The following is a 14,749-nucleotide window of genomic DNA, read 5'->3' on the forward strand; positions in this document are numbered from 1 at the left end:
TTAGAATCAGTAGCCTCCCACCCCCCACCCATTTCTTCTTTCCCATTGCTGAAAACAGCCTTCTGACCCTGGTTCCTATAGCGAGGAACCAGGGCTGACTCGCTAAACTGCCCATGCCTATCCTTCCAGAGAACGCCTGAAGCTACTGTTTGTGTTCCTTCACAGTCAGTTCCTTGCACAGACTGACTGCCAGGGCGGTTGGCCACACCCACTACCAATGATTGCTCATTTTACCCTGTCTCTTGCCCACCTAAATTGTCACAAATAGAAAACATCAGACACCCTTAGTATTAAATACTATCCAGATGCGTATTGGTAAATCTCCAGCCCCAATAGTCCCGTACAAAGAACACACAACTCAGTTATAATATTTCTAAGGTGCATGCCTTGATTGGGCAGACATACCACTATACTACTCTAATCTCCAGCTATGAGATCCCTTGCTACTTGTGGCTCCTCCAGGTCACATGGTCCTCCATTATCCACTTCCTCTTCCTCCATCTTCCTCTCTCTGTGTCCCTCTGTCTTGTCTTCTTGTTTATTCCTTACTCTCCCTTCTCTAAAACTTCCAGCCCTACCTTTTTCTTCCACAGGCTCTAGCCTTTATTTGACTAGTTAAAATGGGGAGCAGGGTTTACATGGAATCATCTGAGTTCGTGATCCACTCCTAGTTGGGGGCAGGAGTAGAATCAAAATACAAATAGTACCAAGGCAATCCACAACAGATGCCAATCTACAAGTATAGCAGAATGTCAGTAGGAATCATTTCATTGACTCTATTTTTCTATTTGTGTTTGGATCTATCTTAGGTCTCTGGGCTGTCCAGCCTGTGGTTCCTGGCTATCTGGGCAGTGTCAAGGGTGGGCTTACTCTCATGGCTGGCCTCAAGCTAGATCAATCATTGATTGGACACTCCCATAATTTCTGTGCCATCTTTACTCCAGCACATCTTGTAGGCAGGATAAATTGTAGGTGGAAGGTTTTATAGCTGGGTTGGTGACACAGGCCCTCCACTGAAAGTCTTGCCTGGTTATAGGAGATGGCCAGTTCAGGTTCCCTATTCCTCATTGTTAGGAAGTCTTATCCAGGATTACCTTCATCTCTTCAATGGGGAGTTTCTATTGCCCCAGGTTTCTAGCTTATCCCAGAGATGCTCACTGATTCCATTTGTCTTTCTCAGTACTCTTTTCCTCTGTCTTCCACTCATCTGATCCCTCCTGTACCCATCCAACCCATAACACTCCACTGTGTAAATGTATCACATTTTCTTATCCATTCTTTGGTTGTGGGACATCTTGGTTGTTTCCAGTTACTGAATATTATAAGTACAGCTGTTGTGAGCATAGTTGATCAAGTGTCCTTGTGGTAGGATGGAGTGTCCTTTGAGTATATGACCAGGAATGGTGTAGTTGGGACTTGAGGTAGATCAATTTTCAATTTTTTGAGATACCACCATATGGATTTCCAAAGTGATTTTTTGCACTCCCTTCAGCATTGAAGGAGTTTCATTGCTCCACATGCTCGCCAACATGAGCTGTCACTTGCATCTTTGATTTTAGTGATTGTGAAAGGTATACGAATTTTAGAGTTGTTTTGATATGCTTTTCCCTATAGTTAAGTATGTTGAATATTTCTTTAAGTGATTCTCAGCTGTTAGAGATTTATAGAGATAATCTCTTGTGGTAAATTGAAGCATCACCTGTCAATAAAAGGATGATTGATCAAAGAGCTTGCCATGGACTGGAGTCAGTCAGTCCCTCAACCCATGGGAGAAGTCAGGGTCCTGGTTCTCGGGTGGACAAGGAGTTGGCAGGATGACAAACACAGACACCAGAGAGAGTGCTGTATCTGAATGTAATGTCTCAAGGTGAGCATCAGACTTATAACACAGAAGAAAAACAAGGAATTTAGGCGATACATCAGCCTATCAGGATGCATAATGGCTCTTTACACAAAACAGAGGAAATGCATTACATAAAAGCTAACAGGAACCAGGTAGTGTTTACAACTGAGATAAGATCAGCCCTATATAAAGCTATTCACAGGAGCCAGGTGAAAGGGCTAATATGCCCAGGTGTAATTCTGTTCTATTGTATAACCCACCACCTGGGGGTTTCCAGCTCTTGCTAATCTTTTCATGAATATTACTCTAGTTTCTCCTTAAACCAAAACCTTCCTTCTTCCTAGACCATTGTAAATTCCTGCATATCGGAGTGACTATGCTATAATACTAAGTTTACTTTGTTGAACTAGCCCTGAGGTTTTTAGCTCTTATCCAATAAAATATTGTAAGAAAGCATGCGAGACCCTCCACACTATCACAGGGACAAGTCTGGTTATGGGACACCAGAGATTCTCCAGGAGACAAGTTTCCATGAAAATTTTTGCCTCTGGACTGCAGCTAAATTTTTGGACTTGCGATGCAGACTTCACTGGGGTGGGTGTGGCAAGAGCTGAGGCAAGAATAGAAGGTGGAACATCTGGGAACATAGTCAGGTGCTGGTGCCCCATATATAAATGAAGACGGCTGCCTAAAACTGAGGACCAGGTAGCCAGCCATAGGGCATGACTTAGAGTAAAATAAATGAGGTGGATGGGTGGACAAACATGAGGTTACAACTAATTTTTAGTAAAGAAATTTCTTGAGAATTCTCTGCTTATATCTCTATTCATTAAATTGGATTATTAGGTTTATTGATGTATAGTTTCTAGTTCTTTATTGAGTTCTAGTTCTTTATATATTTTGGATATTAGCTTCCTGTCTGATGCAGGGTTGATGAAGATATTTTCCCATTCTGTAGGATGCTGTTTTTTCCTTTTGACAATGTTCTTTGCCTTACAGAAGCTTTTCATTTTTATGAGGTTCTATTTATTAATTGTTGATCTTAGTTCTGCACTGTTGTTCTTTTCAGGAACTTGTCTCCTCTGCCAATGCATTCAAGACTATTTCCTGCTTACTCTTTTCTCAGGGTATCTGGTTTTATGTTGAGGTTTTTACTCCTCTTAGAATTGAGTTTTGAGCAAGGTAATAGATACAGATTTTCTTGCATTCTTCTATAGGCAGACATCCAGTCTGCCTATAGCACCATTTGTTGAAGATTCTTTTACCACTGTATATTTCAGGCTTCTTTCTCAAAAATCATATATGTATATGTGTGTGAATTTACTTCTGGGTCTTTGATTCTGTTCCATTAATAAACCTGTTTTTATGTCAATAACATGCAGTTTTTATTACTACTGCTCCGTTTGAGGTCAAGGAATGTGATACATCTAGCATTCTTTTATTATACAGTAATGTCCTGGGCTTTTTGTTTTTTATATGAAGTTGGTATTATTCTTTCAAGGTCTGTAAAGAATTGTGTTGGAGTTTTGATGGGAATTGCACTGAATCTATAGATTCCATTTGGAAGGTTGGCCATTTTCACTATGTTAATCCTATTAATCCATAAACATAGCAGATTTTCCACCTGATATTTTCTTCAGAGGCTTGAAGTTCTTGTCACATAGGTCTTTTGCTTGCTTGGTTGTAGTTACACCAAGGTATTTTATATTATTTGTGGCTAGTGTGAAGGGTGTTATTTCCCTGGTTTCTTTATCTGCTCCATTTATTCTTTGTTTAAAGGAGTGCTACTTGGTTTTTGTTTGTTTGCTTTTTCTTTTGTTTTTGTTTTGTTTTTTTTTTTAATTTTAGTTAATTTTGTATCCAGCCACTTTGCTGAAGGTGTTTATCAGCTGTGGGAGCTTCCTGGTCGGCTTTTTGTAGAGTATGTATACAAAATTATGAACTCTGTTATATCATCTACAAATAATGGTACTTAGATTTCTTCCGTTCAAATTTATATCCCCTTGATATCCTTTAGTTGTCTTATTGCTCAAGCTATAGCCTCAAGAATTATATTGAATAGATAGGGAGAGAGTTGACAGCCTTGTCCATGATTTTAGTGGAATTGCTTTAAATTTCTTTCCATTTAGTTTGCTGTTGGTTATTGGCTTACTGTATATTGCTATATTATGTTTACATATGTGTCCTTGTACCCCTGATCTCAGATTCATGAAGGGGTGTTGGATTTTGTCAAAGGCTTTTTTAGCATCTACTGAGATGATTATTTTTTTCTTTCAATTTCTTTATATGGTGTATTGATGGATTTATTTATATATATTAAACCATCCCTGCATCTCTGGGATAAAGCCTACTTGATCATGGTGGATGATATTTTTGATGTGTTCTTGGATTTGTTTTNTGAGTATTTTATTGAGTATTTTTGCATTAATGTTCTTAAGGGAAATTTGTCTAAAATTCCCTTTGTTGTATTGTTATGTGTCTTAGGGTAACTGTGGCTTCATAGAATGAGTTTGGCAGTGTTCCCTCTCTATTTTGTGGAATAATTTGAGGAGAATTGGTATTAGTTCTTCTTTGAAAATGTGGTAGAATTCTGTAGTAAAGCCCTCTGGCCCTGGGCTGTTTTCACATGGGTGACTTTTAATTACTGCTTTTATTTCCTTAGGGGTATAGGTATAATTAAGGTATGTATCTGATCTTGATTTGACTTTGGGAAATGGTATCCATCGATAAAACTGTCCATTTGTTAGATTTCCCATCTTGTGGCATACAGGTTTTTGAAGTAAAACATAATGATTTTTTGGATTGCCTCAGTGTCTGTTGTTGTGTCCCCCTTTTCATTTCTGATTGCATTGTCTTGGATATTTCTTCTGCCTTTTACTTTGTTTAGCAGAGGGTTTGTCTATCTTTCTGGTTTTCTCAAAGAAACAACTCTTTGTTTCATTGATTCTTTGTATTTTTCTCTCTGTTTCTAGTACATTGCTTTCAGCCCTAAGAGTGATTATTTCCTGCTGTCTGCTTCTTTGGGGGTGTATTTGTTTCCTTTTGTTCTAGAGCTTTTATTTGTGCTGCTAAGTCTCTAGTGTGAGATCTCACTAGTTTCTTATGAAGGCAGTACTAGGAACTTTCCTCCTAGCACTGTTTTCATTGTGTCCCATAAATTTATGTTATGCCCTCATTTTCATTGAATTTTACGAACTCTTTAATTTTTTTTTTTTTGACCCAGTCAGAGGTAGTTCAGTAGAGCTGTTCAGTTTCCATGAATTTGTAGGCTTTCTGTTGTTTCTTCTGTTGCTGATATCCAGCTTTAATTCATGGTGGTCTAATAAAACACAAGGGGTTATTTCAATTTTCTTGTGTAAGTTGAGGCTTGCTTTGTGACCAAATATATGGTCAGTTTTGGAAAAGATTCGATGAGGTGCTGAGAAGATATATTCTTTTGTGTTTTGGTGAAATGTTCTGTATCTGTTAGGTCCATTTGAGTCACAACATCTGTTAGTTCCCTTATTTCTCTGTTTAGTTTCTGTCTGAAAGCTCTGTCCATTGGTGAGAGTGGGATGCCACATATCCCCCTATTAATGTGTGGGTTTCAATGAGTGATTTAAATTTCAGTATTGTTTCTTTAACAAATGCAGGTGCCCTTGTATTTGGGGTGTAGATGTTCAGAATTGAGATGTCATCTTGGTGGACTTTTCCTTTGATGAGTATGAAATGTTCTTTTCCATCTCTTTTGAATAAGTTTAGTTGGAAATCTATTTTGTTATAGATTAGAATGGTTACAGCAGCTTGTTTTTTTCCAGCCCTTTACTCTGAGGTAATATCTATCTTTGGTGTTTATATGTGTTTCTCCTATGTGGCAGAATGATGGATACTGTTTCGAATCCATTTTGTTAGCGTATGTCTTTTTTGGGGGAAATTGAATCAATTTTATGTTCAGATATGGTAATGACTAATAAATGTTAATTCCCATTATTTTAATGTCAGTGATGGTATTGTGTGTGTTTCCTACCTTTTTCTTGGGTGGAGTTAACCTCCTTGGGCTGGAGTTTTCCTTCTAGTATCTTCTATAATACTGGACTTGTAGATAGAAGGAATATCTTTTTTTTTTTTCATCAATGGTGATTGAAAGTTTTGCTGGATATTTAGTCTGGGCTGGCATGTGCATTCTTTTAGTGTCTGCAAGACATCTGTCTAGGCCTTTCTAGCATTTAGAGTCTCTGTTGGGAAGTTGAGTTTATTCTATTAGGTCTGCCGTCTTATATTACTTGGCCCTTGCAGCTTTTAAGATTCTTTGGTTGTTATGCCCAGTATAGGGGAATGCCAGGGCCAGGAAGTGAGAGTGGGTGGGTTGAGGAGCAGGGGGAAGTGGGGGATAGAGGATTTTCAGAGAGGAAACTAGAAAAGGGGATAACATTTGAAATATAAATAAAGAAAATATCTAATAAAAAATATTAGAAAGTACCCAAGGAGCTAAAGGGGGCTGCACCCCTATAGGTAGAACAACAATATGAACTAACCAGTACCCCCAGAGCTCGTGTCTCTAGCTGCATATGTAGCAGAAGATGGCCTAATCGGCCATCATTGGGAAGAGAAGCCCCTTGGTCTTGCAAACTTTATATGCCCCAGTACAGGGGAACACCAGGGCCAAGAAGTGGGAGTGGGTGGGTAGGAGAGCAGGATGGGTGGGAGGGTATAGGGGACTTTCAGTATAGCATTTGAAATGTAAATGAAGAAAATATCTAATAAAAAATTGAAAAAATATTGCATAAAAGAGATTCTTTGTTCTGTACATTTAGTGTTTTAATTATTGTGCGGTAGGGGCACTTTCTAGTCCTATTTGGTGTTTTGAAATCTTCTATAGGCATCTTTTTCTTTAGGTTAGGGAAATTTTCTTCTATGATTTTTCTGGGCCTTTGAGCTAGTAATTTTCTTTTCTTCCTATTATTCATAGCTTTGGTCTTTTCACAGTGTCACAGATTTCCTGGATGTTTTGTTTCAGGGCCATTCTAGATTTAACTTCTTTTTTAAACCAATGAATCTATTTCTTATATCATATCTTCAACTTTCTCTCATGTCTTGTATTCTCTTGGTGATGCTTGCATCTGTAGGTCCTATTCGTTTACCTAGATTTTTCATATTCAGAATTTTCTCAGTTTGTGTTTTCTATAATCCTTTTATCTTGCTTTTAATGTCTTGAACAGTTTCCTTGGCCAGATTGTTTTTTCTTGTCTTTCTTGGCATCCTGTAAGTGATTTATTGCTTTTCTACAATTTCTAATTTTTTAAAATTATTTCCTTATGTTTTTTTCCATTTCTTCTTTAAGGACTCCTATCATCTTCATAAAGTCAGTTTTTTTTTTTAAAGATTTATTTATTTATTATATGTAAGTACACTGTAGCTATCTTCAGACACTCCAGAAGAGGGAGTCAGATCTTGTTACGGATGGTTATAAGCCACCATGTGGTTGCTGGGATTTGAACTCTGGACCTTTGGAAGAGCAGTCGGGTGCTCTTACCAACTAAGCCATCTCACCAGCCCCCCATAAAGTCAGTTTTAAGGTCTTTTTCTTGTGTGTCGCCTACATTGGAATACTCGGGAGTTGCTGTCATAAGATAGCTGGGCTCTCGTAGTGCCATTTGCCCTGTTGCTGTTTATTGTGTTCTTACTCTGGCATGTAGGCATCTGAGTTTGGGATGATTTAGGTATAGGTTTTTGAGTTTGTCTTCATTGGATGGGTTTCTGTTTCCTGGATTTCTGGGCTTTGTGACCTGGATTGTTGGCAGTCTGCTTGACCTCTGAACCACTAAGAGTCTCTGACTAGGCTGGGGGCTTGACTTCTGACAACTTGTTTGGCTTTAGGGACAGCAGGGCATCTCTGTTCTTCTGAGTGATGTAGCCTGTACCTTTGCATCAGAGTCCGTTCTTCTGAATGATTTGACTTGCATGACCTGAGCAGCTAGAGACTGCTGGAATTGGGGCTAGTGGTCTGGCTATGAGACAAGCAGTTGGGTAATGGTGGGGAGGTAGTAGAATGTGTCTTGGGGAACCTAGTCTAGGGAGAGGGGGCAGTTCAGCAGGCAGGGGCTCATTCGCCTGTCCTTCTGACTGGCTTGGCCTGTACCTTGTTATTTTATTTTATTTTTTTAAATTTAATTTAAACTTTTTCTTTTCTCCTTTTACACTATAGAACCTTTGCACATATATTATGGTTTCAAGGTTAATGCATTGGTGAGATTTTTAGGTATGGAAACAAGATGGTCTCTATTTCTTATGCCTTTCTTTCTTTCTTTCTTTCTTTCTTTCTTTCTTTCTTTCTTTCTTTCTTTCTTTCTTTCTTTTCCTGTCCAATTCTGATGTGTTAGGTTTTGTTTTGTTAACTCACTTTATTGTTACCCCTTAGACGCCTGTTTGTTTTCTAATGAGAGCTAGAGAGGGTAAGTCAGATTTGTAATGGGAGGGGAGGCAAGGAGGAACTCAGAAGAACAGAGGGAGGGGAAACTGTAATCAGGATATATTATGTGATTAAAAAAAATTGTAAGACAAGAAAAAAACTTGTTGAAATTTTAATTGAGGCAGGTCTATTTTAAAGCATTCTTTTCAGTAAAAATTTGGCTTTTCTTATAAAAGTAAAAGTTACCTTCTATATAGTCTTGAACAGTGATTCGTATTAGGATCAATATTTGCAGCTCATCACAGAATAAGTTTATTTCTTGAATTCTTCTTCTTAGATGATGTGTCAGATGCAAAATGAAGTGTTGGATATAGTATTATAGGACACACATTCTAAGATGATTCCTTTGTTTCTTAAATCATGGTTAATACAGCAATGTTGGTAATATATGGGTAAGCAGAAAGACAATGACATGGCCCTGATAACTTTTGTTCTCGTTTCTTGTTCCATTAAGCCCATAAAAGTTGGCAATATGAACAGAAAAGCAAACTGACAAGTATCAGTGTCTACTGGGTAACCGATACTGTATTCAACATTTTCTATTATATTATCCATTATATTACTTGTATATTACCTGTATGCTTGTAGATACTACATACATGTCATCTTGGTCTGGCCATGATATGATGTGCCCTTGTAGAAAATTTCCTGAATATGCTAGTAAAATTTAAATGTTTATAGTCTTCATTTTGTTTAACATTAGATTTTTGGATCAGAAGCAAATATTATAATGAAGTCCAAGTTAGTTGTGTTTGCCCTGTGTTTACAGTTCAGAATAACAACAACAAAACGCACAAGTTTGTGTAAATATTTAGCAGAGACAAGATTTGAATGTAAGGAAGTATTTGACCCAAGCTCAGTTACTGCTTTGTAATGTGCTGCATCCCAGTGCAGTGCTTCAATGAATAAAATGATAAACAGATGAGATACAGAGAGATGGGAATTAAATTTTTAGTTCCGTCCATAAGCTGCATTAGGAGTATTAGCTGTCCGCTTTAGCATTCTAAAGTGAATTAGTTGGAACAGTTTCTGTTTTTCACTTCTGTGAGTAGTTCCATTCAGGACACATGCAATAAAACAAATATAGAACCTATTTTTAGCTTGACTTTTTTCAGAGGGTTGCTTTATAATTACTTCAGATTTCTGCTATTAATCCTCCTTACAAATGTATAAACATTATATCAGATTTACTATCAGGGTTAGAAGAATGCCAGTCTTGGTTCTAATCCTTCTAGAACTTGAAAGTATTTTGATTCTGCATCAAAAAATATTTTTATTTGTTTTTAAAATAAACCCCCACAATTTTAGTACAATCATCGCCACTAAAACTTGAAAATTCATTTATTCCATTAAAGGAAACACTGTCAGCCTAAATGATATGCATTGGATATCTAAGAAATCTCACAATTTAATAAAATATCTCCTGAAATTTAATATTACCATAAGAACTTCAGTTAGGGTTTTCTCTCTAAGAAAAGTTAGTTTGCCTGGAATGCCATCACAAGATGCCACAGGCTGGATTAAACAACAGTGTTTAATTTTCTTACAGATCTAGTGATAGGGAGTCCATGGCATGGGCAGGTTGGAACTGAGGCCTTGGCTTCTAGGCAGCACTTTCTTGCTATATTCTAAAATTACTTCTTTGTGTCTCTGTGCTTACTTGACAGAAGTCTATTCTTTTCATAATACTAATCAAATCTGGGTTATTTTATAGCATTATTTAACTTAAATTGCCTCCATGAATGGAATGCCCAGCTACCTAAATAGTCAAAATCAGGGCTGAATATTTAATATGTGAAGTTTGGGAGGAGACAAATGGCCCCAGGTGGTGGTATTATGGTATATGTACTGTTGGACATTTGTGAAAGATTTTTGGGCTAAAATATTAATATTTTCCTAAGGGAGTCAAACAATCTACATTTTAAAAGCTGTACTTTACTTGCTTATCAAGTATCATTTTTTTTTTTTTTTTTTGGTTTTTTGAGACAGGGTTTCTCTGTATACCCCTGGCTGTCCTGAAACTCACTTTGTAGACCAGGCTGGCCTTGAACTCAGAAATCCACCTGTCTCTATCTCCCAAGTGCTGGAATTCAAGGCGTGTGCCACTACACCCAGCTCATCAAATATCATCTTAATTGCTTGTATTTTATTTTCTAAAAAAATATATTTTTTATTCCTATTAAATGACATGTATAGCTGTGAATGACGTTACTATAGATATTTATGTACAAGTTTTTCTTTGTACATAAGTATTAAAGCATTTAGGTAAAATACAATGAATTAATTTGATATTCAAACTAAATTTTAGATCTTTAGGATATTGAGGTTAGAGTATAGATACAATGCTTATTTATAATGTCATCTAGAATGAGAACTTAAACTTTCTATAAAATTAGCTCAAGATGGTCTTTAAACCTTAATGTAAACATAGAGGTGTTCCAATAATCTTGAAGAAAGTTGATAAGAGTCCAAACCAAGACAGTAATAATGGTTGGGAGACTGAGGGCAGCAAGAGATGAAAGAATACATAGTATATTCACTAATATAGATGATAGATAGTTCATACTTGAAGCAAAAGAAAAAAATGAGTTTCATAAGCTTTTTGAAATCAACATGCCTCTACGAAGGTTCTTTAGGTGACTATGTCTGGTAGGTAAGACATGTAGATTGTCAGCTCAAGAGAGAAGTCTGACATCAAAGTATGTATCTTAGAGACTATAGTGTGTGTGTGTGTGTGTGTGTGTGTGTGTGTGTGTTTGTGTAGCAAGAATAAACATGACATGCCCAACTTTTAGTGAGTAAATAAAAGCCTAATCAACACAGACAATAATATGAATGAAATAAAGCACAAAAAGAGAAAATGACAAAAAGCAAACAAAAACCAACTTTGCCATGAGTAGGGACTTCACTGTAATTTTTTTTATTATAAATAGTAGTAAAGAATTGGTTAAATAAATTGACTATGTGTAGGGAGAATGCAGATTTTATTAATGAAGTGCATAATTGTAGTTATAATATGGTGGATGATAACAGAAATTAAGAGTAAATAATAAAGATAGTTGTAAAAATACAGGAAAATAATTAACATTAATAATATTTGATTTTACATCTGTGGCACATTTAGCTAAGTATATTTTTAAAACTATTAAATAGAATACCAAGCCTCATTCACCATAAACTCTCAAAACCAATTTACTGGGTTGAATTACACTGAGATTCTTTTAACATGTAAGTCATCATCTTCTGTGTTCTGGACTAAATGAGAGATTTTGTGCATTTATTTTGTAATGAAGGTCATCGGACATTATTTATTGGAGTTCATGTGCCCCTGGGTGGAAGAAAAAGCCATCGTCGTCACAGGCATCGTGGTCATAAGCACAGAAAGAGGGACAGAGAGAGAGATTCGGGACTGGAGGATGGAAGAGAGTCCCCTTCTTTTGGTAAGCATTGTTCTCCGTGTTTGTAATAGATTATTCCCTTAATGCATCAGTCACATTCTTCCTTCCTCCCACACTCTTTGAGCATCTTTACTGATGTGTAAACCTAAGGTCTGCATCACTGGGGACCACATTGGATCCTGGGCAGTCTCTAAGCAATGTAACTTCCTGCATATCACTTTTGTCTGTTTCTTTAGGAGGACCAATCCTTTACTGTTAATCACAGTCTACAGTGGGTCAAATTAAATACCCAATCACATGCTGAATTTTAAATCATTTTCTAAACAACATCACACTCAATTTGAGATTTGATATTCTGTATAGTGAAGATATGCAGAATTTCTATGCTGAAAGAAAATGTCAAAGAAATATTCCAATGACTTAAATAATTTTTTTTACTTGGAAGAAGTCCAAAGAACATATTGTAGGAAAGACAGCAAGTGCCTCAAAACTTTTCATAATTTAGTTTCCAAAGACATGTAGAATAAACAGAGAAAAATTCTAAGGAGCAGGAGGTTTGTCTGCTGGGAGTATGGGTATTTCAGATGGTTAAAGTGTGGTATGGGTCAGAGAAATCTGGAATAATTTTGGGCTAAAATCTCTGTCAGTCATTAATTCGGAGAAGCATTTGAAGTTTAATATTCTTAAGAATTTTCTCATCCCAGTATATGTTCCATACTATCAGACATGATGCTACATGTTATATGACATGGGTTTTAAGAACCTGACTTTTAAAAGGAAAAGGCTTATATATAACTAAAGGTGATTATGCTTGTCACAAGGATGTGATGTCTAGCTTCAGTTCGCTAGAGCCAGTAGTTGGAATGTGATTTCTTAGTGAGTTTTGGTTATGTTGTGTAGTGGTGGCAGTGAGGATGTATTGTCTATATACAATCTTTTATAAAAACAAATGATGTAACATTAATTATTTTAACTTTTAGGTGTGTGTATGTATGGGCTTATGTGTATGTTTGTATGTATATAGATATGGTACATATACATTTGTGTGTGTGCAACCATGTAGGGGTCAGAAGTTGACATCAGGTGCTTTTATTGAATCTGGAGACACACCATTAAGGGAATTAATATCAGGCCAAGGTTCCCTAGCCCCTTCATTCCTGTCTCACCAAATGTATTATTTGTCCTACTGTAGCCTGCCTGTAAGACCCCCTCCTCCCACCCTGCCTCCATTTCTTGGGGACTCTGCATCTTGGTAGAGACTCAGTTTAGCTCTTCTCAACACCTAATCAACCTTCTCTTCTAGTCCATCTCCATTTGCATTATCCACCAGTACACAGAAGCACTTTCTACCAGAGACCCCCAGTGGCTGCACTGGACTGGGAGTCAAAGAGATCTCTACCAGGGACCAAACAGCCACCACATTTTTTTCTAGGATGCAGAGATTGGCAACAAATACCAAAGAATGGAACACACCTTCCAGAACAGATAATAATACAAAGAAACACCTTAAACATCTTAACTCCAGATGCCAGACATAGAAAACAAGAATGTGAAAACACGAACACAAGGAGGGAAACTATACCCTAGAAAAAGCAAGATATCCTGCTATGACTCTAAGCAACTGAAAGATCCGTATAACAAGCAATTCAAGTCTCTGAAGAAAGAATTCGAAGATCACAGAAGATGGAAAGATCTCCCAGGCTCATGGATTGGCAGGATTAATATAGTAAAAATGGCTATCTTGCCGAAAGCAATCTACAGATTCAATTCAATCCTCATCAAAATTCCAATTCAATTCTTCATAGAGTTAGAAAGGACAAATTGCAAATTCATCTGGAATATCAAAAAACCTAGGATAGCAAAAACTATTCTCCCTGGTTGTCATCCATCAGTGGGAGGACAGGCCCTTGTCCCAGTGTAGGGGAATTTAAAGGCAGGGAGGCGGGAGTGGTTCATTGCGTGGAGGAACACCCACATAGAATCAGGGGGAGGGGGATGGCATAGGTCTCCAGCAAAAGGTGTGGCCCAGATTAAAGGTGTGCACCACTAAGCCTGGATCTAGGACTTGCTTTGTCCCAGATGGCCTTGAACTCAGAGATCTCCTTGTCTTAGTCTCCTGGGATTCATAGCCACTATGCCTCAAGATCTCCATGCCAAGCTCCAGGTCAGAAACTTATGTCTCCCAACCTCAAGATCAGGATCACAGAAGAGTCTTCCAATTCTGGATTGTAGTTCATTCCAAATATAGTCAAGTTGACAACCAGGAATATCCACTACAATTCACCACTTGTCAACTTGACACAAATAATATCTAATGTCCACATGAAACAATAGCAGGGTCATGAATATGCCTAACATGATATAAGTATTCCTCATAGAATTGCAAACACATTTGTAAATTTACAATGGGGTAATGTCCCTTCGGAACATTCTTTTAGTATCTCAACTTAAATACCAATTGATGTTAAAGAAATTGGAAGAAAGACAAATGTGTTCTTAACAAAATAAAACAGAAGCATTTATATTATTTTATAATCCTCATTTCTGCAACTGGCTATGTGTCTGTAGCTGGTATTTATATCTTCCTCATTCTGTATTTCCTCTACCCTCTGGAAGCACCTCAGCAGGTCTTGGCTCTTTTCCTGGAGCATTGACCCATAACTTTATTCCTGATGGGTCTGTGTCATTTGTCATCCTGTTTGGGTTAGGCTGCTGTAGTTTCCCTTTGACTTTAATCACGGGACATGGTAGTACTAAGAGACATGCTAAAGGATCTCCTGCACTCCAGACATAATCTTGCTTACCTCAATTATGGAGAGGGAATCCAATTTCCCCGTAGCAATCTGGATCTATCACCCCTCCTAACACTGTTCCTCCTTTCTCAGCTTGTTGGTTAAGGGTATTAGAAGACCAAAATGACCAGGGGGGAAGTCTGAGCTTCTAGTTCAATGGAATGTTTGCTGTGGCTCCTGGTAGGAGCATTCTCTCCCCTGGAACCAAAACTTCTAGGCCAGCAGAACCTAGAGTTAATGCTATGTGTCTTTTTTTTTTTTTTTTTTT

The 14,749-nt window shown here is 37.4% G+C and overlaps 1 protein-coding gene across 1 annotated transcript in view; it reads left to right on the plus strand.

The window, feature by feature from the left end:
• Nucleotides 1–11,731, plus strand: part of LOC110314593 (sodium-driven chloride bicarbonate exchanger-like) — a gene marked incomplete at its 3' end in the record, with an annotated part of 143,464 nt that extends 131,733 nt beyond the window's left edge. The window contains exon 3 of the mRNA XM_029534603.1: nucleotides 11,585–11,731. Coding sequence (XP_029390463.1) covers nucleotides 11,585–11,731 — 147 coding nt within the window. The remainder of the gene's footprint in view (nucleotides 1–11,584) is intronic.
• Between the last annotated feature and the right edge of the window lie 3,018 nt (nucleotides 11,732–14,749).

Source organism: Mus pahari, assembly GCF_900095145.1.
Source record: "Mus pahari chromosome 3 unlocalized genomic scaffold, PAHARI_EIJ_v1.1 3_unlocalized, whole genome shotgun sequence".
In the NCBI taxonomy this organism is placed as follows: Eukaryota; Metazoa; Chordata; class Mammalia; order Rodentia; family Muridae; genus Mus; species Mus pahari.